The sequence below is a fragment of the Ostrinia nubilalis genome, chromosome 7 (assembly GCF_963855985.1).
Source record: "Ostrinia nubilalis chromosome 7, ilOstNubi1.1, whole genome shotgun sequence".
Classification (NCBI taxonomy): domain Eukaryota; kingdom Metazoa; phylum Arthropoda; class Insecta; order Lepidoptera; family Crambidae; genus Ostrinia; species Ostrinia nubilalis.
Window position 1 is genome coordinate 12,806,261 of NC_087094.1, and position 24,990 is coordinate 12,831,250.

General features: G+C 36.4%; 1 protein-coding gene across 1 annotated transcript in view; it reads right to left on the reverse strand.

The window, feature by feature from the left end:
- The window catches only part of LOC135073354 (cyclic AMP response element-binding protein A), a 107,157-nt gene that overhangs the window by 21,382 nt on the left and 60,785 nt on the right, over positions 1–24,990 (reverse strand). The window contains exon 2 of the mRNA XM_063967505.1: positions 568–763. Within this exon, the coding sequence (XP_063823575.1) occupies positions 568–763 (196 nt within the window). The remainder of the gene's footprint in view (positions 1–567; positions 764–24,990) is intronic.

Sequence of the window (24,990 nt, forward strand, 5' to 3'; positions counted from 1 at the left end):
GCGATGAGGGTGCTGATTCGACGTCGGAGTGTAGGCTGTAGGAGTGTTCTGTTTTAATTGGCGCCTCGCCGAGGGCGTGTCATTGATGTTTATTTTCTCTAGCATATTCCACTAGAAGGTACAAAAACACTTACCGTCGACTTTGGTGTGGTGTGGCGATGAGGGTGCTGATTCGACGTCGGAGTGTAGGCTGTAGGAGTGTTCTGTCTTGATGGGCGCCGCGCCGAGGGCCGCGTCGGTCATGATGATAAGAGAACGCTAAAGGACACTTACCGTCGACTTTGGTGTGGTGTGGCGATGAGGGTGCTGATTCTACGTCGGAGTGTAGGCTGTAGGAGTGTTCTGTCTTGATGGGCGCCGCGCCGAGGGCCGCGTCGGTCATGATGATAAGAGAACGCTAAAGGACACTTACCGTCGACTTTGGTGTGGTGTGGCGATGAGGGTGCTGATTCGACGTCGGAGTGTAGGCTGTAGGAGTGTTCTGTTTTAATTGGCGCCTCGCCGAGGGCGTGTCATTGATGTTTATTTTCTCTAGCATATTCCACTAGAAGGTACAAAAACACTTACCGTCGACTTTGGTGTGGTGTGGCGATGAGGGTGCTGATTCGACGTCGGAGTGTAGGCTGTAGGAGTGTTCTGTCTTGATGGGAGCCGCGCCGAGGGCCGCGTCGGTCATGAGCCTGTCGTGCAGCACCACGCCGGATTTGGAGTCGATGAGCCAGTCGTTCATAGTGGAGTCCTCGTCGAGAACTTCTTGCATGTCCTGTAAAGGATTCTTCTATTAGTCTACTTCGTTCGACTGGACTTACGTTCACTACTACACTGGCGTGAATGTCGCTCACTACTACAGTAAAGTACAGTCGTATCATCATATTGGTATGATTGGGCACGGTTACAGTGCACCTTTAACAGGCATATGGCTCATAGATATAATTTTAGAAGCTAATCACCTAATTTGATTTAGAATAAAGTAGGTAGATTAGATAGCTTTACGACAAAAAACGGTTAGGTATGTGAAAGTCTTGAATAATAACAAGTACAAGTACTTGACATGCTTTGGTGGAAAAACCTAAAAACAGAGAGTAGGTACCATCATGTTATTGTGCAATTGGTTTTGTTCATTCCATGAACAAAAAAACGCAACTTTTACAAAAGCATTTTCTTTTATCATTATTTCAACAAACACTTGAATGTCATACAAACGAGTGTGTTTGGCAAGCATTCCTAAATGTCATACGGGCTGTCAAAAAATTTGCAGCATTATCTGTTTGACGTGTGATGGCTTTTACGTCATATGGGGTTTTGTGAAACCAGTAAAGTTTTCCATAACAGTTACAGAGCTGTTATTATTATTTTTCTATGATGCTGCTGTAAGTACTTCCTGCAGAACAACAACAGCTTAGTTTAATTTTTCCTACAAACAAAGGCTATGAACACAAAAAAGTGGTTGCTGTTTTTTTTTGTTCTGCTGCGAACGCCAGCATATCTAGGTAAACACTATGGCATCTTCTTCTTTTATTTTGGCAACAACTTGGGGTTTGAGAAGGGCTATTTAATAGTAGATTATAAAGATGCTATTTAGCAACAAAAAGAATTAAAATAGATGCTATTTAGCAACAAAAAGATGCAATCTGATGTTTGTACCTTGGTTATTGCCCGGTGTACAAGCAACAACACAAAACTATAGTGTTTCTTTTCACAATCACACTTATTACAACTGCTTAAGATGTCCTAGGGCTTGAAATGTTGTCTGTACTACTTGGCAGATAAAAATGCCGATACACTTTGTTATGAAACTTCACAGCTCAAATATTTGCACTTGTGATAACGCTATGTCCACGCTAAAATAAAAGAATAAGGGCTAAAGAGGGCAATCGTGGATAAAATTCACGTTTCCTAACAACAATGCAAATATTTCTAATTGTACTTTTCTTGGCGGGAAAGTGAATCATTTCATTTTGAGCAATTTTGTTGTAAAATTAAGTTTATTCGAATATTCTTAAGAAATAATGGTGAATTATTACTTAACCATTTTAAGTGTTCTTAAGCGATTGTTTTTAAAGAAGAGAAAGAAGAAGGTAATAATGATTGTTTGTTATTTATTTATCCTTTAAACTTTTAATGCTAGTACATAATTAATTCTCTAAGCTTAAAAGTCCACTAACAGTTCTCAATTTCCTGAAGAGTTTTAGTCATTGTTAAGTAAGTATATTTTGCCAAAATTGTCTTTACACAAATAAGACATTCGCAGAATACGCAATCAGGTCCGAAAATAAATGTCGACGCCATAGATGGACGCGTAAGAGCAAACTAAACAACGGGGTCATTATTTTAGGCCTCTAATTTACATCATGATGGGATGTGCTCTTAACTGCTGCTATCATGTCGCGAATTATTGCAATAAAAATATTTTCCAAATGTGTCAACATTTTCCAAGAAATATTTTTGTTAATTTACTACCACTAAGAAATGCCTACTTTCTTCAAATCAGATTAATATTTAGATAGAGTGTAAGTACCTACAGGACATGTATTTCAACCTTCTAAATTTTTAAGAAATCTAGGCAATACTACTAGGTTGTACAAACGCAAATGTGTAAAAAAACGTTTTTGAGGATAGAATAGAAGAAACTAATCTTAATAATTATGGCTTGTTCATGATAACTGTCTCTAATTAAAACTAATTCGCTCGTCCCTGATCTTCAAAAACTCATGGTCTTCGTCACCATGCCAATGTAATAAAACAGTGTTGTAACAAACTAACGGGGTCATTATCACCGCATCCACGCCGAGATACGCGCGGCCCTCACCTTGCGGGTGCGCGTCCGCGGCCGCGAATTGGCGCGAAAATAACTGGTGTTGTTTATAGGAACTCTAATTACCCCATAAGTCATTAAAATTCTCCACTTTGGTCCACTATAATAAATATGGAGCTCTGCATAAACAATTCAGCTTGACTAAAATTATATTAATGAAGAGAATTTAATGTTCGTCCACCTAGGATAGCATGAGTATTGAGTTTTGTATTTCAAAAGCCTGTGAAAGTAATACATCCTACATTATGGACAGTGTGAATGTACTGAAAACAGAAATACTTATGGATATTTTTAATAAAATAGCCGGAAATATTAAAATGTACGATGCAAATTGAATTAGCATAATTTGACCACTCAAATCTCCCATTTTCAAACCAAAATTGCTCAGAAATTGGCAACACTCTTCTATTTGTGCGCAAACGCAGGAGCGAGTGAACGAACGGCCGTGGAGCCGAACTCGGTCGGCGACCCCTCACGCTTGCTGAATGCTGATGAATTTCCTGACGATACATAACCACTATTTCTGGAGAGTATGGAAAGGGTTCCTTTAGGTAGCTTTAGTTGGCACGAAAATACGAAATATCTCGCAGCACAAGCATTTTAGGAATTCAATGCGCGAGCATTCAATTTGATGACACATAAAACAGTAATAAAAAGCTGCTACATATTTCAAGATCTAGGTGTTTGGACTGTAAAACATCTTATCAAAGACTTAGTAAAGGCAAAAAGACAACATTGTAAATGATTGAAAACAAGAATGTTAAACTTTTTTCATTGTTTATTATAATTTAGCCGGCTATAACTATTTTAACTAAAATCACTATTCTACCTTAGCTAAAATTATAAATAATTGTAGCCAATGCTGACTCAAAGTTATTCATACCAATGAGATTTTCGCTTCCATAAATAATATTCACCATTCTGTTCAATGTTAAGATTCAACGCATGTTGCACATTCCATAAGCTGGTTTGTTTATTTACCCCACAGTGACGCTATAAATGTAGAGACGCTGCACAAGATAATTTTTAACAACGCTTATCTATAATGTAAACATTAGATCATGAAATGTATTCATCATAGTATTTACACACTAACTTTCTACTTAGAATATTAAAATGCGTGCTTAAAAAGACGCGTTTAAAATAACTAAAGGTACCACAAACTTAAAGTTTACTGGCATACTAATTTAATGATCAAACACGTACCTAGTTGAACCTCCTTGAACTTACGAAAGCAGTAACTCGGACCTTCACGTTACCTTGCCGAATCAAAACGTGGTCATTGACCACAGTTTAAAAGGTTTAAGAGGCTATGCAAATTAGATTCTAGGCTTGACAAAGTTGTGGGATTGTGTTCAAATGGTTATTAGAGGCTCCGCGAAAATGGTAGACATAAATGTGACCAAAAGGATTCGGCTATTGAACCCACTGCTCTAGGCAGAAAACCCCAAACTATTTAGTTAGTATGCTCTCTCTCTTCTCTCTGCCATACTTAGGCGAAGTGAAAATTGTTTGAGTCTCACCTACTCCAGATTGTATTTTATATTTTTCTACATTATTTCATTAATGAAGAAAAAAAGTCGGGTTCACTAGGCATATCCGTGGACCCCAATAATTTTGTAAGCCCTTTGTAGGTCGAATTTAAGCTCTAGTAGCATATGATATAGATATGGGTATCGTCTACCTACAGGTTCGTTGGGAAATACCGATGATGGTGGTGGAACGTGATAGCTATTTTAATTTTGCACTTGCGGTTAGTGGCTGGATCACTGTTTTATTATTATAGCAATAAATATTTAGGTACCTACTTTTTGGTTTATTTGATTTTATTGTCTGAAAAACACATATTATTAAATTTGGAATAACGCAAAGGCTCCTATCCTATGTAAAGGCGTAAGAATTTAAGAGAATTACTATGTTTGCGATATGATACAACTTATAATCAAATACTTGATTTTAAACCTCAACTAGTAAAATTATTATTCACTTATAGAGTCTGTAGAGTCTTTATGACCACGCTATACCTAATCAAAGAAATTGTAAGATGCGTGCAAGATTGGACGAATTCTCATCAATCTTCATAGAAGACATACTATTGAATTAAATGGTTACGAACGCTATGTTATTGTCCTCAATATTTCAATTACTTTTCCATTTCGAAATGTTTGATATAAAATGATGGATGCGTAGTAGTCTCTACTGAATTAAGTAATAAAAATAGTTAGATCTAATAATAGTACTCGTATTTCGAAATTAACCTAATCGATGGCTTATTTTTATTTCTATATAGTCACAAATCCAGTAAAATGTTCTGGTTGTTGTGTACCTATACTTGGAAAATGAACTGATAATAAACAGTGAATAATAATGTTTTAAAATAAAAAGGAAATTATACACACGTACGGTACAATTTTATTATACATGTATTTAAGTATCAGGAGATATAATAACCAGTCATTCATCGGATGCAAAATTATTCCCACAATAAAATATCCTAGCCATGACCTACGATAATATTCTAGGAAACTTTATTTTCCACATTCTCATAACTACAGTAATTCTTATTTATGAATAACTGCCAAGATCCAGCTAGTTACTGTTCGTATGGTGTGAAATGTGAATATTACTCAAATAGGTACACTATGGCTTTAGGAAAATTTGTCATTTCGTTTGGTGTAAAAACAGAGTCCTCTGGACCAGAGGCTCTGGTAGAATGGTAGATCTATCACACAGCCAGCAGACTTAACCAATGTCATTTCATTCGTTGATTAATGCCTTATGTTCTATTACAGTCAGAAGGGTTCCACACGTCGCGGCAAGCATAATTAAATTTCCACTCGAGAAGCTGAGTTGATGTTTATAGCCCGATCATTACCGTTTGTTTTCGTAGTAACTCGACGGTGAAGTATGCATGAGCAAGCCAATTACACTCAGTGACGTAACTATCGCGTCTGTCTATTATTTGATTCCAAGTGTATAACTAAAACTATGCTCAAACATCTCGATTGAAACTTAAGCATAGATTTAAGAATTCAATAAGTTTACTTAACTCTTCTCTAAGTGTACTAGTTGGGTACTGTTTCATGATACGGGCCTTAGTTAGAGTGGTATGGCAATTTCGCTAAAGGCCGACTAAAATAAACCTAATTAACTATGTCCCTAGGGATATGAATAGTGGAAGCTGTTCCTACTTTGGTGGTTTTATTGCCTGGAAATTTCTATATACGATTTCATGCTTCGACGGGAACGTTAAGTCAGTCTGATTGAATAATTTAGTTGTGACCTCAGTTGTTACAACCATCATAAGAATAAATATGATGCGTCTGACGCGCCAATTGACGTACTGAAAGTTACGAATTATTATTATTTTTTTATACCGTAACTGGTGGCTATCGAAGAGCATTATTTTGTCCGGAATATTCAGATGCGATTGCGGTCAATTAAGTACCTACCTACCTTGTACTGTATAAAAAATATTTTATTTATAACTATGTAGGTACTTACTTACTTAACACGTATCTATACAATGTCTACATTCACAGCATAACCAATTTAGAAAACTTATTTTTTTAATTGACAGGATAATTAAGTTGGTGCTGGTGCAAGAATAAATATAAACGGAACACTAGTACTATTCGGATTACTTCATTTATCATTAAGAATCATTAGTGAAAAACTAATAAATTGAGTTATTTTAAGTCTTGCATAAAGGTAGCGGCGTGTTCCGTCCATAACGTTTACTTTCGCCAAACAAGAACTCATTTTCATTTGTTCGTCAAGGAAAGGAAGTCTCACTCGAATTTATTTCGATTAAAAACAGAAAATCGAGTAATTTTCCGCTTCTGATTAAAATAAGGCTCCTCACTCACCGCCGACGTGGTTTTGTCTAAGTTTGTCGTTTGTAGCAACCAATAACCGATCACCTATTGGTCTTCGTAATAAATTACGTTCTATTCGTTGTTGCTAATCTATATATACAGGGTGTTAGGTAAATGGGTATATGAGCCGACACTAGCCCATGTTAACATGGTCATATAAATGGTATGGTGAAGTCAGAAAAAGTATATCTTCATTTTAATTATTTTAATTTTCATACAAATCGGATTTTATAAAATTTATTTTGTATGAAAATTTTAAAAATTAAAATGATGTTATCAAATTTCTGACTTCACCATACCATTTATATGACCATGTTAACATGGGCTAGTGTCGGCTCATATACCCATTTACCTAACACCCTGTATAAAAGAAAGTCGTGTTAGTTACACCACTTATAACTCAAGAACGGCTGAACCGATTTAGCTGAAAATTGTCAGGGAGGTAGTTTAGAGCCAGGAGAAGGACATAGGATACTTTTTATCCCGTTCGAAATTAAAAAAAAAGTCTGCTTATTTATTGCCATTAAGGCGGAACAAAGTTCGCCGAGTCAGCTAGTTATGTATAAAAATGATGAAGTTAACGGATTTTTGCATCATTACACATCATTAACGATACAACGGGAAATAAGTTTATGTGCATAAATGCAAGTGCAATCCAATTTTTTTTACTTGAAAACTGATCAACACTCAAGTAAAATGTAACATATCATGTCAGACAAAAATAACAAAATAATAAAGTTTTTAGAAAATCGAACTGTAGTTGCATACTTATACTATGTTCTGTCTTATATAGTTCTAATAGGTGCTATTTTACAACAATAATATATAATATAATGTGCCGACGATACTACATAAGTAAAAATGCAAAGAATGCAATGTAGAGCAAGTACTTACCTACAAGATTTGCAAGCGAATGTTTAAGAAAACACGCGAAGTCGTGTTATTTATGCAACCAGTCCAAAAACTACCAATTAGACTTATATGCGTAACTACAATATTATGCGGATTTGATCTGATTAATCCAGCAACTTATCTGCGTTTTAGATTAGGTAGACTTGCCCACGCCTCGCGAAATCCGTAAGGTGTAGCCACAAAACGACGGGGCTTTAACGCAACATGGCGTAGGCCTTATTAGGAATCATCACCATCATTTACATACTGCAGGGCTACACTGCAGGGAGATGACCGGGACTAGGGTTGCCAGGTCCAAAACCACAAAAGCCGGACAAGCAATTAGTGTCATATCTCACGAGTCACATCGGTTCCCCAACATCCTGATGCATGCGCTTGAAATTATTCTGTGGCTCTACTTTCGCCTGGCACAGCAGCCACATAAAAAGCCTAACAAAAGCCGGACATGCCGGACGAGACAATATTTAGCCGAACAAGACCCTAAAAAGCCAAACATGTCCGGCTAAAGCCGGACACCTGGCAACCCTAACCGGGACCGATGACTCTACTTCTCTTAAAGAGGTAAAAGGGAGGACTTACCTCCTGCCTATATTCTCTACTCTGGCCAGACGGGTATGGGGCCTAATTTTCGCACGCATATTCCCTTAGTTGTCTCTTACGGCATCAATGTGAAGTTAATTAGAATGCTTATGCCTAGCCGGTTCTTTCAACTGGACACGCCTCACTGTGAATTTGCCTTTATCCAGCTCAGCCATGACATTTGCGTCAGATACACAGCGTTTTAATTATGCCAACACTCGATTTCTATTGATTGAACCCGATCAAACAGCCATTATTCATTGGAAAGGTTGTGATAACGGGTTCTGCAAATGTCTTTAGGTATACGCAGTTATGTAGTTTGCATTAGAGATTAGAGGTTCGGAAATAGAAGTTTTAGTATCATGAGTGACCTTTACGTATTTACGGCGAATCATAACTATAGGAGGAAAAGTACGGTAGTTAAGTTGAGCACAGTGGGATTTTATGCAAGTGTTAATAGATGCGGTTTTTCGATAACAATAAATAATCTAATGTGCTGTCGACTGTACCTACACTACATACACATTCATAGTAAAGTTTCGGTGTGGCGAATCCACCGCGTGTATGGCCATGTGAATTTTATTCGTAATCATAACTTTCGTACTGCCAATACCAACATGGTCACGTTGAACGTTAGATGTAGAGACGAGTTTGTATGTTTGGTTAAGTTTGCAAAACGTGATTTTCGGGGTTGTTTGTGCCCTAATTTCGGTCAGTAAATCATTTTCCCCTTTGTAACTTTACAAAAGTACAATCAACATACTGTCGGTTCTACCTTAATTGGTCGATATCTTTAAAAAAAAGCTATTTTTGGATATGGCGGTGTATTGGTTTCCCGTTGGATATCGTATTGAATTTCTCAAAAGTGAACATCCCACGATGTAGACCTTTTAAACTTGAAGATCTTGAAGTAAGTGGTATAAAAATAGAACAAAATGTTTGTATCGGTACTTTATGGTCAATAACAACCGTGGAATATCTTAACATTCCTTAAAAGGACATTAATGGAGTTTCAGTCTCGTATGATTGACTCTATTGAGGCAATTCAACACGGCGCCACCAAGTCTTTCAATCTCGCCTTTTATTCGTAAATAATTTTATATAAAAAAAATAATTAAATACTCGTAGATCAGCTCTGTACATAGAATTGATAAATGAATGAATAGTCGTCGACCACGCTGTATATAACGTTTTGTAAAATTTGTAGAAATTGTTTTCCTGAGTAGCGGCCTAGATTTAAGAAAAGACAGGCAGATAGAAGTCCTAATACAGAAAAAAACCTGATTTCGTCTGGTTAAAATACAGAAAACCTGTGTAAATGTCAAATTTAAAACGGTATACGATTAACAAAACTCCTAGTTGTAAAACCAGCCAGTTGAGCCACTGCCTTCGACACAGAGCAGGTGACATTTTAAAATTAGCAAAGATAACACTCACACTCATCTTAAGTAAGAAGATGCCTATTTTTGACTGAAGCTGATTTTTAGGGTTCCGTAAGAGTTTTACGAGTAAATACGGGAACTTTATAAGTTCGCTCGTACCTACGTGTCTGTTTTTAAATTGCTTGTCTGTCACACACAAGTAATTTTTGGTAAACAGCTTTAGTTGTCGATGGCATCTTAGCTATCAAAATTAGTACACAAACAGCTAAAAATCATAAGATACGTTTAATAAATTTACGGGACCCTGTACGCGTTTTTTTTAAAAGGTCAAGTTACAGTGGTCATGACCACTGACCTATATAAGACTTCACAAGGTTTCGTGATCGTTTCCAAACTTAGTTGACAGGCGATATTGGAACTTTTTACTGTATGGAACAATATTCAATGATAATGGAGTTTCTTTTGAAGTTTATTTTCGAATTTGATTCTACTTTCAGAATAATAGAAGTAATTTTTGAACCCGAGAGTTATAATCATCAATTACTCGTAAATAAATGCTTAAATTATGAAATACGCTCAAAACACAGTAAAGTGTTTAGCTAATTTCATAATGACATAAGATGCCCCTGTGGCCTGTAGTTCACGTATTATATTATGCTGTGACTATGGATATCGTCCGAACCTCATTGCGAGAGCAACTTATTGCATTACTTTGCGCATTGATCTGCCCACTAATATGCGTTATTCTGTACACCCTCAAAGTCTACATCCAGACAATGCGGCCGTCTATCGAGTGATCGAGTCCACCACACTGTCACACACATGCGTACGCGCAACGGTGCATTTGCATAGCGACCGGTCCACGAGCATTCTATCCGTTGCATAACTCTTATGGGCCATATTGCACGATTTACGATCAAATCGATTTTTTTGTCGACGAAACTAGTTTTCTGGGGCAAGACTTTGAAAGGTCGACCGCTTCGACAGCGCTGAAGACATATAGGTGAAAGATTTACATATTTGTGCGCTATAAATTGTGCAGTTTATTAACAGTGAAGCTTGATTTTGATGTACCCACAGTATTATGAAGATATTGTTTTTACCCGACTGCCAGCGCCAGAAGGAGGGTTATGTTTATCCTACTAATATTATAAATGCGAAAGTTTGATGTCTGGATGTTTGTTACTCTTTCACGCAAAAACTACTGAACGGATTTTGATGAAACTTTACAGTATTTTTGTAACCCACATTAACATATAGGTTATAATTTATGCCTATCTGTGACACAAAATTTCACACGGGTGAAGCCGCGGGCAAAAACTAGTAGATACAAAATACATAATAATAATATGATTAAAGTCAGAGGACACAATCTCAAATGATAAGAATTTGAGAAATAGCCTTTTTCTGGATGTAAGTAATGTATGTAACATACTCCTACATATTATATTTTGTATGAGATGATTATTCTGTGATTGTATACGAGTTCGTCTCTATTAGTCTCTCATTGTCGATATGTAATTGGTCTTGTCATGTTGGTAAATAAAATATCACGTTATTTCTGTGGAAATTTCGATTCTCTACGGACTGAACTTTCGGTTCATCATTCGAGGGTTCATTAAACCTGCCAAGATTAATTGGATTTGTGAGGTTAGCGATTAATAACAAACAAAGTTATCGAGACCTGTAATTATTTTGTCAATATTTGATCAAAGAATAACAATTTTAGGTAGAGCTGTTTTGTCGTGACCTTTTGATTTGATGAAACGACTTTTACAGTTGCTTTACAATAGATTACATTGCATGGTGTTGGTTTTAGTACCCATGAATCTCTACAATATCTTAAGTACTATGCTAAATCTTATTCGCACAATCATTAGTAGAGTCGTAAAATTAAACAAGCGATGCTGATGCCGCCGTTACATAAAATAGTAACTTAATGAACAGGTACTTCTTAAGCGTCCATTGATTGTCCTCTCATTTTCAATTTGTCTGAAAATAAACATGATCTTGATTTTTTATTATTAGAGAATAAAATTCCCATTTTTTAAAATAAGTATGTATGCCTAATACGGTCTTTTCTAGGGTTACTTATTCTGGTCAATCCGATATTTCTTTAGTGTGATACAAAGTTTATCTTACTGGAAAGTGGTATTGTTTAATTATTACATATTTATTAACTACATACACTAAATATTTACAGTTTACTGGCAATTATCCCGGATTTTATTACGTAATGCCATTATCTGACTTTCATCCCACGACCTACTTCATTCTATGAAATAAAAACGAATAATATCACAAAAAGTTCATTTCTTCTGCACACCGACTCCAAGATCTATCTTTATGAGAATTAATTCATCGCTTAAGGTTCTCTCGGCTGTTACAAAGAGTACTAGTTACCGTTATGACGATATCTGTGTAATAGAGACAGGAGAGAGTAACTTCGGTTTCTTTTGGAAGATTGCTGGTAGTGGAAGAAGAAGTTGGAAGAAGATCGGGCGCAGTGACTTGTATCGGATGCGATCAGTTTAGGACTAAGATACTTATTAATGACAATGAGATCGCTAACATGAGGCAGCATCGCTTATTGTAAGGCTTTATATACCTTTAAATTACTGGACACCATAATGAACAATTTATGATATTCTCTTGTTGATTTTCACAGCTTCTACGACAATGTTAAACGTAGTCTTCCCAAACCGTCTGATATCCTGCATTTAACTGTGTTAAATTGGAGAGGGCCGTGTTTTTATAATGTAGAATAAATGGCCTGAACGATCTCATGATCGTTCAGGCCATTTATTCTACATCATACACTCATGTTCATACACTCATGTTCATCATTGTTCAGGCCATACCTAGTCAGATATTTATAAAGAATTCACAAAATTTTTTTCTAAACAGGAAGGATGTGGTGCGTGAGTCGTGACGTAAAATGCGTCGAAATCACAACGCAATGCATCGTGGGATTCTAACCAATAAACAACCCTTCTGCATTCCCTTCTACTGTGATACCTCGGGCCTTATCAAAACAATTTATCATCCTCTCATTCATTGTCGAGTTCTTGTGAGAGCTAGAAACTACCTTGGAAACAATTGACATTCAACACACCCATCCCACTTTGACTTAACTGTTATTCGGAAGATAGAGAGGGACGCGAAGAGCCCGCAAAAACAAGTTTAAAACTAAAGTCATCGATTAGCGGCTATACTTTATTACTGTGTTTGTTCTCATGTAAAGATGCAATTAAGATTGATTTGTCTTTATTTGTTCGTGTTGTTATGAACTTTGCTGACTTTACTGCTTATCGACAGTTGCGACAATAGTTTTAAACCAATAATACAATGTTGGATAAAAATCAGACATTGCTAAGTAATTTTATTTTCCCTTATGAATTTAGATTGAACTTTTAGTAGGCTTTATTCAGAGATAATAATGGGATAAGCGACTATTGGGGCAGTATCGTAGCGCTTGGCAACTGTCCGCTGTAATAAAGTTCTATTAACATAATCAATAAAAGTACGCCTAATATTAGTTTGGGTTAACTCTAGATTTTTTACTTTCGCTGATAATAAACGAAAAACGAAAATAACGAAAGGATAACGGAATTTAAAACAAAATAATCAATGATCAAAATCGCTCTTTACAATTTTTATGTAATGTGAAGATACGAAGATACCTCTTTCCAGTGACAAACGATATATTGACCTGAAAAGCCGCAAAAAGGATAAGGATAATGTTTGATGGGGTAATGTTACAGCCTTTGAAGTCAACAATATTATTTGAAGAACCCATTTAGTATTTCGGGCTTTATTTTGTACTTTACAATTTTACATACATAGTTGCGTATGATATTTAACATTCAAAACCATATTATACCTACATTTAATTTCGCAATAGTAATTTGTTTTCTTATGTTATTCAAGTTTATGAATTAATAATTAATTCGGGGAAAGTGTTAATCTTTAAATGCGTCATTTCTTTGCGTGAGATTGGCCATTTTTATCATCGTTTTTCAACATGTTTTTATGTATTTCTGGTTAGGGTTTAGTTGCCGAGGCGTGACTCCACCCGACACCGGCCCAAGTGAACGTCTCATGAAATATCAACAGGCGCAGGAATGGGAGCATTTTTTGTAAGATCTACTTTCACCGCGCAGTGGATTCGCATCCGGCTGCCTCGATACCGTTCTTGTATCAGCCATTATTTCGATCGAGTGCCACTGCATATTTCGATTTGATCTCGATACGTCGATAGCTTCCACAATAGAGTTGGAGTCTCACAATTGGGTAGTTGACAACATTAACCGATAGGTTATTCCAAGACACAAGTTCTTTAAAAGTAGGTACCCTTGATAAACGAGTTAGTAGTTTTGATACCAAAAAATATTTGCGAACTGGTGGGGTTGTAAGTTCCTTTGTTGTCAGGCATGGGAGAGTTACGTTTTACAGCTCATTCATAACAATTATGTCAATTGATTGATGGTGTCAACTACCCCATTACAACATTTTTCAAACATCGCAACACGGGAAAAGGTGATTCGAATAGTAGGTTAATGGGAATATCGCTGATGCGATTGACAGGCGTGCTCTCACGAAGCATGCGGATTGCGTAAGGCCGTCTAGACCAGCATAAACTAAGATTTAACCTTTCGGCGGTTTTAATTGCGGCCTCAACTGAATGAGGGATGTCGTAATCCCGAAGTGTCGAAGATTGCTTTGTTATTACAAGGCAGACGGTTGATGACAATGGAAACAAAACACGCGAGCGTGGAATGAGACAGACAAAGCCCTCATGTTTAAGCCACTTCAGAGGTTAATACCTTAAGTTTTTTTTTTATGCACAAGGCAGGTATTTGACCGCAATCGCACACCATAGTAAGTGAGATGCAGTCTAGGATGGTACATATCTGCCCTGTAAAGTAAAGCTTATTGAAAAGATCTTTTATGAATTGGTTAAACAGACAGGGATTGGGTTCATTACAATCGTTGTACAAGCTATTAGGCATTCCAACATCTGGTGCAACCATTGAAATTGCAAATGTAGAGCGTCATGACATGATCGATTCGGGCGTCATGCTCGTTTTTTACTTTGAGACCAGCACGAATAAGTTTCACGGTATAATCTGTTTTCTTTCTAAGAAGATACACAATGGTTGAACAGACATAGGTTGACGTGTTAAATAAAACGAATTTGTTGACCAAAGTACAGTTAGGTACTATATTAAATTTTAATCAAACAGTAAATTATAATGTATGTGATGCAGACCATGCAGTACTTAATACTTATTTGTCTTTAGTAAATAGCAGGTACAGCTCTCTTCATCCAGTTATCGTATTTCCAAAGCTTATCTGAGGTGGTTTAAGGGTGACGTAGCACATAATCAGATGTGCAGGCAGACAGACAGACATGTAACTTTCAATATATTAAAATTTATCGTTATCAATCTGCCAACGTTTTTGCGAATGTAGCGGCGCTGGAGCTACGCTTCTGCGAGTTCCAGTCGCGAAGCAACTAGTTGCTGCGAAATAGGTCACAGTAATGGAGCTGCATGTGAACTTCTCAGAACAATAACTGTTGTGACTTGATGGTCTTAGCCAATTACGTCTGAATTAATCACATCTACAAACGCCTTTAGCATTTCGATAGTTTTTGTGAAACAGTCTTATAGTTAAATACATACTTGATATCTTGACCATTGTGCGTCTCGTAAAATTCTGTTTTTACTGAAACTTATTGTTCTACTACTGGGCAAAGGTCATAATTCCACGAACAATCTCTGATCATAGCTGTCATAAGATTATTAACCTTTGGAACATTGTAAGATACTGAATTATGTAGCATATTTATGATACTGTAAAAGGTTTATTTTTAATTGTGAACTATTTACGTATAGGTTAAATGTAACCGCCTGAGTAAACTCTACAAACTTTATCTAACAATAAACAACGGTTATTATTTCTTGTTCGACATCAAAGTTAATGTAAATTCTAAAAGTAGTAGTCAGCCATTTTAGAACCACAGCCCGTTAGAATGTTGTTGACGTTGTTGTGGTCCTTCTAATAGATTCAAAAGGAATTCTTCGAGAATATTGATTGGAGGCAACAAAGTTGTCAAAGGCTATATTTATAAAGGACATGCCCTACATTGCTCTGAAATAATTCTAGCGGGAACTGAAAGTACCTACGTATATTGAACTAGGTAAGCTTAATGTCCGCGGTTCTACGTGTGTAAGATTTTAATGTGATACACATCAGTAACAAATAAGCATGTCCAAAAATGTAAGTGAAAAAGGAACCAAAATTTCCCAGTTTTTCGACCGTCATGGAAGTAACACAGGGTTTTCAGTGTTGCAAACTTGGGTGTAAACTTCTCTAAAGGAACCTAACAACATATTATTAAAAAATCGTAGATACATGCCCGTTTGTAACGATAGATTAAACTAATATAAATTGTAGTAGATAGTAAGCAGTGTCTGGCTTGTCTAGACAATAGAAAAGGATAATTGCTTTAACTGCCTCACAAATTTCATTACTATACAAGTCTCTGGCGAAGATCGGATACATCGATCAGGACAAGACCCATCGCTGATTTTCCACTGAAGGGATTTCTTCAGGTTTAAGTAAAGCCGAAATGTATAGAGTGCTAGGGCGGTTTAACGCAGGACTGGGCGGCGCCTGGGCGGTCTTTGTGGAGGCTTTAACACCATGTTATTAACGCCTACTGGGAAATATATGGGACACAATCTTCACTTTTGTTCATGTTTACTTAGAACAGAATGCTCAAGGCTAGAAAATCTTTGGCTTGAAGGATAATTTGCTAATATTAATGCTTGAATGCAACTTTTCGCTGATCAAGAGTTCCATTATTTCCGCTGTGTGGTCAAAATGATTGTGTTTAATTGCACGTATTGAATGAAACCTTGGATCGTTGCGTGACTGTGTATTTTATGACCTTTACCATCTTCGATCAAGCTGAATAATACATACATTTACACAAATAATAAATGCTTGGAGTTATTTTTGAGAAAGCTGCTTAAAAAGGCTTTTAGATACGAATCATGTTAATTTTATCACCAGCACTAAAATCAAGACTTTCAAAAAGAAGTCAAACTGCCTTCCTAAAAATTTTCTATGTACTTAATTTCCAGTTGGCTTTTATGAATGGTTGTTATTACAATGCAAAGGTTCTGTCGCTTAGCCCGGGTGGTGCGTAGGAGCAATGACGTCACGCCATAAATGCAAAGGTTCTGTCGCTTAGCCCGGGTGGTGCGTAGGAGCAATGACGTCACGCCATAAATTCCGTCTAGACGGCACAACACGTCATAGGGCGATGATGGTCGCCGTCAGCGCTTATCATTTATCAAGTCAAGCGAATGACTCAACGCCCACTTTTTGGGATCGGCAGGGCGTCGTGGCCTATATTTGAAAATTGAATGAATCTACAGGGTGTTAGGTAAATGGGTATATGAGCCGACACTAGCTCATGTTAACATAGGCATATAAATGGTATGGTGAAGTCAGAAAATTGATATCTTCATTTTAATTATTTTAATTTTCATACAAAACGGATTTTATAAAATTTATTTTGTATGAAAATTAAAAAAATTAAAATGATGATATCAAATTTCTGACTTCACCATACCATTTATATGCCCATGTTAACATGGGCTAGTGTCGGCTCATATACCCATTTACCTAACACCCTGTATACTAGAAGGTACTATTATAAATGCGGAAGTAACTGTCTGTCTATCTATCTTGTTAAGATACTGAACCGATTAGATGAGAATTGTTGAGATAGTTTAGAGACCCAAAGAAAAACAAAATTACCTATGTGAAAATTACCGAAAATTACGCGGGCGAGCTGGTATACTTGTATAAGCTCTAGTCATTCATTCAAAAGTAGTTCATATTACAGCTACCTAAGATAGATTTTAGATGGATGTACCAAAATCAGTTACTTTCCGCCCGCGCCCGAAATGACAACCAACAGGTTGTTGGGGTCCGATTCGCACGTGCTTACATTTGTAAAAAAATATATCCAATCTCTTACAAACAAAATCTGGCCAGCGTGGGAAGTGTAGTATAGGCTAAATATGTTAAATCTTCCAATTACTCTGGAAAATTGGAGAGGGTCGTGTTCTTTCAGAGGAAACCATTGACCTGACGATGTTGAAACAAAATTACACTTGATTTCAATTTCCTAATCAGTACCTAAATGGAAGAGAACAAGGGTTTTGAGAAGTGTTAAGACATGTTACCAGGGAACACTACATAGAAAATGCCGTTGAGATGATCTCAGCTCGGAATAATGACGTCATACTCACTTTAGTGCTAGCACGCCACAGCACATCACTTAAAACTGTATCTAATAAAACAATCATACGCGCTGCCTACACGTTTACGTCACCAATCTAGATTACATAGAGTCACAGTATAAAAACGATTTTCCCATCTGAATTTGTGCTCAGTCCTATCTCCATGACGTCACTTCACTCACAGAGGCTTGAAATAGGCCACGGTACATTTACACTCGCAAATGTTCCTGATGTGCCTGATAAAAATGTTCACTCTCGCAGTACATTACGTCACAGATTCGCCTACATGGGCGCTACATAAAAAGGTTTTTATCATAACTAGTTGGCAGTTTGTGGGCCCGTGACGTCACGGGCAAACGACACGACACGCCCCCGCGTCTGTCCTACGCATCTCAGGGCTGCAATAAGAAAGTAACTTGAGAAAATGGAAGAGTTAAAACCAATTTTACACTAATTTGTTGTGAAAGTTCAATCTTATTTTACTATCGTGGCTGCCATTGGTAAATCTCTTTCTGAATATTTAAAATATTCTATTTTTTTACTTGTGTTAAAGAAATAAGTTAACTAAAGTGACTGCAAGGTATTTCCCAAGCTTAAAAACAAACACAAAGACATTTAATGCAAGGAACTTATTACTGAATTTACGAAAACATCACAAATTTATTAATACGCAGAAAGTCCCGTAGTAATATTACAATTTATAAATAGGCACTGTGAGACTCGGTGAATGTATGAAATTTTAATATTCTAGCAAGTCATCCAATATTGTAAGGCCAATCACAGCTTTAAATCTATTCTTGAAGTAAATTCCAGTTGGCGTCATTTAGAGTAGGTACGGGCCTTAGAAACGTAGGCGTAAACTGTTTAAGCCACCCGGTCCGATTAAATAGGACAGTACAACCCTATCTGTTTCAATTTTTCTCAATTTTCCGCACGTCTACCGCCGCCTGCGCCCACCAGATAGCGCTGGTAACGTAACGGAAAAAGTTGGAACTGCTTCTATTTATACCAATCTGGAGCTATTTGTAACCAACCACCGGGGTAATCACGGGGGTGGCGCAGTAACTCATTCTCGTTATTTGAGAACTCCTACAAACCTTTTATTATTGGGAACCGCTTTTAAAGTGACATTAAATATCAAGGTTTTTTTTTTCATTGAAAACCTCTATTTAGATAGTAAGTAAATTCGATAAAGTTGATAACTACATCCTACTGTTTTGTAATAAAAGGTGACGCATAGAATAGATCACGATTTTAATCAAACCCGCTTGCCTTATCTAAAGGCATTTTGGTGATAATAGAATTTAATTTATGACTCATTATCTTCATGATTGTTTTCGATGCTTACATAAAAGGGACTCGTCTTGGTTCAAAGTTATTTTTTGCGAAGTTATTAAGCAAACAATATCATAACCAAGGCATTCCTAGCAAAGGTTCGCTACGCGGATCGCGTTACGCAAGATTCCGTTGTTGCTCACCCAATTATTGATGCCGTAATCGGCTTCCACACTAATGACATTATTCTTCGTTACATACTACATACCACCCACCACACGACCAGAAAATCTTGAGCCAGAACACCATACTAAACTCTTAGATCGAAGGGTCTCCGTCGTGATCGTTGAAGTCCGTGTAGCAAGATTTGTCGTATGTAGTGTAATTAGACAGATTTGAAACCTAATTGTATGTATGGATCCAATTAGAATAGGATAATCTATGACATGACAAATGGCAGGTCTACTTGTTAGTTTATTACTTTGTGACGCCTAAATAAGGTCAGAATTTTATTTAGGGTTTATTTTTAGGATCGAAGCAATACCCAGGAGAGTTCGACTCTACATTTAGATCTCCTAGGTTTGATTACTTTGAACTAAATCATTACGATTCAATGCTTTTTCTTTATTAAACTTCCTTCTGTCTACCTACAGACTCTTGGTCCGTATTCTTTTATGTTTATGAATGTTTTATTACTTTACTGTTTGGATTCAATGTCTCGAATCTAAGTTATCAACTTACGAGAATGTCATGTGACTCAATACAATTTTAAAGTCAACATTGTTTTTAGCATGTCAGCTAGAGAGATAAGCTTACCTTACACCGCGTAATCAACAAACGGCATAATTTGAACAACATAATTGTGTAGAACTGATAACGGCCGTGATAAGACGCTTATGCCATCGCGCAGGAAGGAAATCCCCTTATCAACGGAAACTCATCTCAACATTTTGTTACAATTAAATCAAGATTCGTATTGACTTAGTAAACATGGTTTAGTATGCGTCAATTGTTATTTGTCTGTTTTCTTACAAGTTTGTTTACTTAAAAGGAAAAGTACCTGACTATTATTGTTCAGAAAACGAAACACTTTGTTAAGTTATAGCAGCTGCACCTTTGAAGCTATTAGAAGTAAGATTATTAAATGTTAAACGGTGCCTAAAGTAATAATGGTTCACTATGCTGTATAAAAACTATAAATCACTAGCTTTCCGCCCGCGGCTTCGCCCGCGTGGAATTTTGTCTGTCACAGAAAAACTTTATCGCGCGCGTCCCTGTTTCAAAAACCGGGATAAAAACTATCCTATGTTCTTTCCCGGGACTCAAACTATCTCTATGCCAAATTTCATCAAAATCGGTTGCGAGGTTTAAGCGGGAAAGCGTAACAGACAGACAGACAGACAGACAGACAGACAGACAGAGTTACTTTCGCATTTATAATATTATATAGTTGGGATTATTTATTATGATCTTTAGTGTAAAGCGCAAACCTTTGTCGATAAAATTGCAGAATATTCTACAAAATTGTAAATTAGATACCATTTATTATTTAGGTGGTATTTACGTCATCGTTATCGCTGCAAATACTGTATTGAATTAGATTACTGTAATTACACAGATACTCAATGCTTCTGTTTAAGAGAATCGATTTAGTATTCCGGAATAGATCTCTTCTGGGAATTAACAATATTAAAAACATTAATATGCAAATCGAACCGCAGGCAAGCAACTACCCGGTACCTACACCTTATTTGAATTCAAACCATTCCTATTATTTTATTATCGCTCAGCAATCGTATTAAGTAATTGTATATTCAGTACTACTTCAAACGGAGTTTCTCTTCAACACAATTAAACTTGTGGTTTACCGACTATCTTTTAATAAATTGGCTGAGTAATGTAATTATTACAAAAATGCATCCAAATTCAGCGCGCACGTTTCAAATGACGCAAACAAATTCAACTTTTGATCAGCAATTATTTTTAAAACTGAGTAATTATTTTCACTTTGAGTAATCGGAAAATGCACTCGTATATTGACACAGTTAACCGGCATTTCTTACGCAACTGTACCTTGCAGTTCGGTAACCGAGTGGAGCATGCATTGCAGGCTGGTCACGTGCTGGCAGACAACGGTATGGGCTACAGCATTCCATGTAGTCGCTCATAAGATTGTTATCGCTATGCTAATGCTATGGATTTACGGGGTTTTCCAAGATTCATAGTAAAGCCTAATGGGGACAGGGTACAGGGTTCTTCAACCGTAACCGTATTGTCTCACCTCAAGAGTAGGTAGATACTTAAATGTAATATGCGAACAGAGTACCTAATACCTTCGAGTGATTATTAGGACATTTTCAAGAATCCCATCTGAACCATGGTAACATAATAATATGGTGTCATAAGACATCGTTAAAAATGTGTTTTAATTTCAAAACTTAAGAGAACAAAATAAAACTTTACAGGCGATTTTATAGGAAATTTCACATATAAAATTGGGTATAAAAAGTCCGTTATTTGCCATAAACTTTTGGCGAATGATTTCAGAAATAACAAAAATCCCAAGAATCTATTTATTTAGGGACCGTCCATTGTTATCGTGTATTTCACATTAATTTCGTTTTTAGATAACATCTCGAATTCCCGCATGATGCGGGTTATCTCTACATCGGCAAAAAATGGTCATCCTATTGTCCAACACAAACGAAGTTAACTCACGGATATAGGTACTTGTCCTAGTTTTTGTAAAACTCTAGTTTGAAATTCGTATATTTTTTTTACGTAACACGTCAAAATCGTTAGAAAATTTGGATTTTTAACCATTAAAAATTCTATTGTCGTATTAAGAAAAAAAATGCTATATTGATGAGCTATAAAGATAAGATTTTTAGATTTATGTGTGCGATAGAAAATATAGATCGGAAATATTTTCTTAGTTGCTCATATAAACATTCTAGTTTAACACATTATTTTTGTTTGTAAACTAGCGGAACCAAGAGATTTGGTCTGTAAATATAAAGTTGAATCAATTCAGTTTTCGCAAAATTTAAATAAAATCCGTTCAAATCGGTTCAGCTATTTCTGAAGTAATAAGCGCATATACCACCCATGAGCATTTTTTTATATGAATATCAAAGATTATTGCAACCACAAAAGCACCCTTTCTGTTACAATACAAACCACACAAACCCTTCCACGTGTAGGGAGTTGCGCATAATGCGGTATTGTCTGATAAAAAGTAGTTATGAAAAGTTTTTAGCTCTTTGCTGCGCAGTGCATGCAGTTAATGTATTCACGTAACCACCTACTTGCTGGTTAAATCAGAGTAACACACTGGCGTGCCACAACATTGTAACGAGGGCTGTCAAATTAAGTATTTCCTCTTATAAATTAACGGTTTGCAAATTGTCTTTCTAGCAGAGCGAAATAAGTCGGTAATTATTTTTTACAATTGGCAATCCTCACAGGGTTACTATTAACTGTACTTTTACTATAATGTTTCTTCGTTATTTAACTACTCAGCACTGTAGTAGTGGACTTTTAATAAAAAACAAGTTTTGAGTTCTTAAAAAACACGCCGTTTGGCAGGATTTTTTCTTTTTTCTGTCAATCCCATTTTAAGCTCGCGCTAGGAGCTGTGAGTGACAGAGTACTGAGTTGACGCAATTTTTTTTCAAAGTTACCATGTCTATAGCATAGAGCATATCCACAGGATTTTGCTGGTTTACTACGTTACCATGTCGTGTACACAGGCAGACAGTGTGGCCAGCCCTGCCGTCAATTGATTCGTACAAAGTGTCGTACGCGGTAAACGCATGCTGCGGGAATGTAATTGCTCAATTAACATTTAGGCCGCTATCAGCCGGTTTATATGATAGATAGCGCAAGTCACTGTGCAGTGGAAAATCGTATATTCTTGGAAATGTCAGAACGCGCAATACAAACATACATCATAAATTAATACTTTTTAGACACACACCGTTCACTACAAACGGAATTAAGTTGCCCCGCAACTCATGTTAGATGGTCAGTTTTTTTTTAAATAGGTGTGTTCAAAATATATTCTATTATTTTTTTAATTTTAAGTTTAATTAGGTTTTTGTTATTAAATTATTAAAGAATACGATTTGATAACCTATTTTTAATAAAACTATTTCAAAACTACGCACTAGTTAAAGTCTAGTAAAAATATTTGTTACTTTCGTCATAGTTAATGTTAGTTGTTGATTTATAAAACTGTATTATTAGAAACGTTAACAACACATTAGTAGATTTTGTAATGTGCCATATCTATGACATAGTCTAGCATAGCAATGTAGTAGGTGCGTAGTACCAGTGGCCCAGTTTCTTTGGTGACATTGCGCCAGTTGCATTCCGTATCGCACTCGCTGATAACGTGATATAAAGGCACTAGGTATCTGTTATCATTCTTTATTATGATAGACTTTATGTAAGAGTCCGAATGACTATTCTATTTAATTTATCTTTTTATATCTTTTCCTAATCATTTGGGTATTACTTATCCCCTTTAAGTATTTGTGATTAGTATGACGCACAGAAAATCGCGCTTTAAAAATATATTTTACGTAACTTCGCAAAAAATCATCATTTTAACAGAAATAAGAAAGAACTTTAATGTAAAATCCCTCTTCCATACTAAACAACTTTGAAGGGTCGACTGCCAGTAAAATAGGTACCTTATTGTTTGAACTCTAGAATTCTAGATTGTTCCAGCTGTAATTTCCAGTCTATTAATAAATAACCAATCACCCTTTTGCTGGGTATTTCCGACAATGACTGCAATTTTACTAATAATTAATTTGATAAGATTATGTTGATCGTCATTCACTAATAAGGGAAATCCCCATAGATACACATACGATTACCGTTATTTGCCTTTTGGGTAACGCACGAACGGTGATAATCCTATTAAGATGGTTATTCGTGTCACACTCGACACATAGGTGCTTATCAATCGATTTAGTGTGTGCTTTATATCAAAGGGAATAAAGTTTGGATTACACCGCGATGAGTTCGGCAACAATTAGGCGGTGAATGTACGGTGAGTAGGGTTGTCACAACAGACGCGCTTTTAAAAGCCTATTTTAGACATAGATAGAGTGACATGTTGGGACTTTGTAAACGATAATGTTTTTGACAATTAACCTTAGTTGGATGAATATCGGTATTAGTTGAAGTTCATTGTTAATAAGGCAGATTAATAGCTTAAAACTTAATCATAATCAGTTGATCCACTAATGAAAAAAAATTAAAATAACAAAAATAATGCGCGTTGAAGAAATTCGAGTTTAAGTGAGTGTCAAGTCAATATTTTATTAGAATGGTGTTTTACTTTTATTAATTAGTGGTTTAGGACCATTAGGAACATTCGTGACACCTCAATGCCGATAGATGTCTCTGTTCGACAGCCCTAGCCAAGATTGGCATATTTTCCACACTCGTGCGCAGTACGTGATAATGCCGCCCAAAGAGGCCGTGGGAAAGCCGCATTCCGCAGCGCCTAATATTACGATGTTTCTGGACTTAGAAAGGGAGATGCTCAGGGAATGCACAATAAGGTTAGATGCCAGTCCGGACTCCGGACGACATTGTTGTTGTGTCTGTGACACCGAAAGAAAGCAATTATCAAATAAGTTTCCACGAAAAATATTTATTTTACCAGTCCACCAATCACGTGAATAATTAAAAGCATTAACACGCAGGGTCTGTTTCTCTACTAGTTGGTAACCCTGGTAGCCTATTGGAAACTTTTAATTACAAATAACTCAGCTAGAGATTGTACTTTGCGTTGGTTCATCTATAAC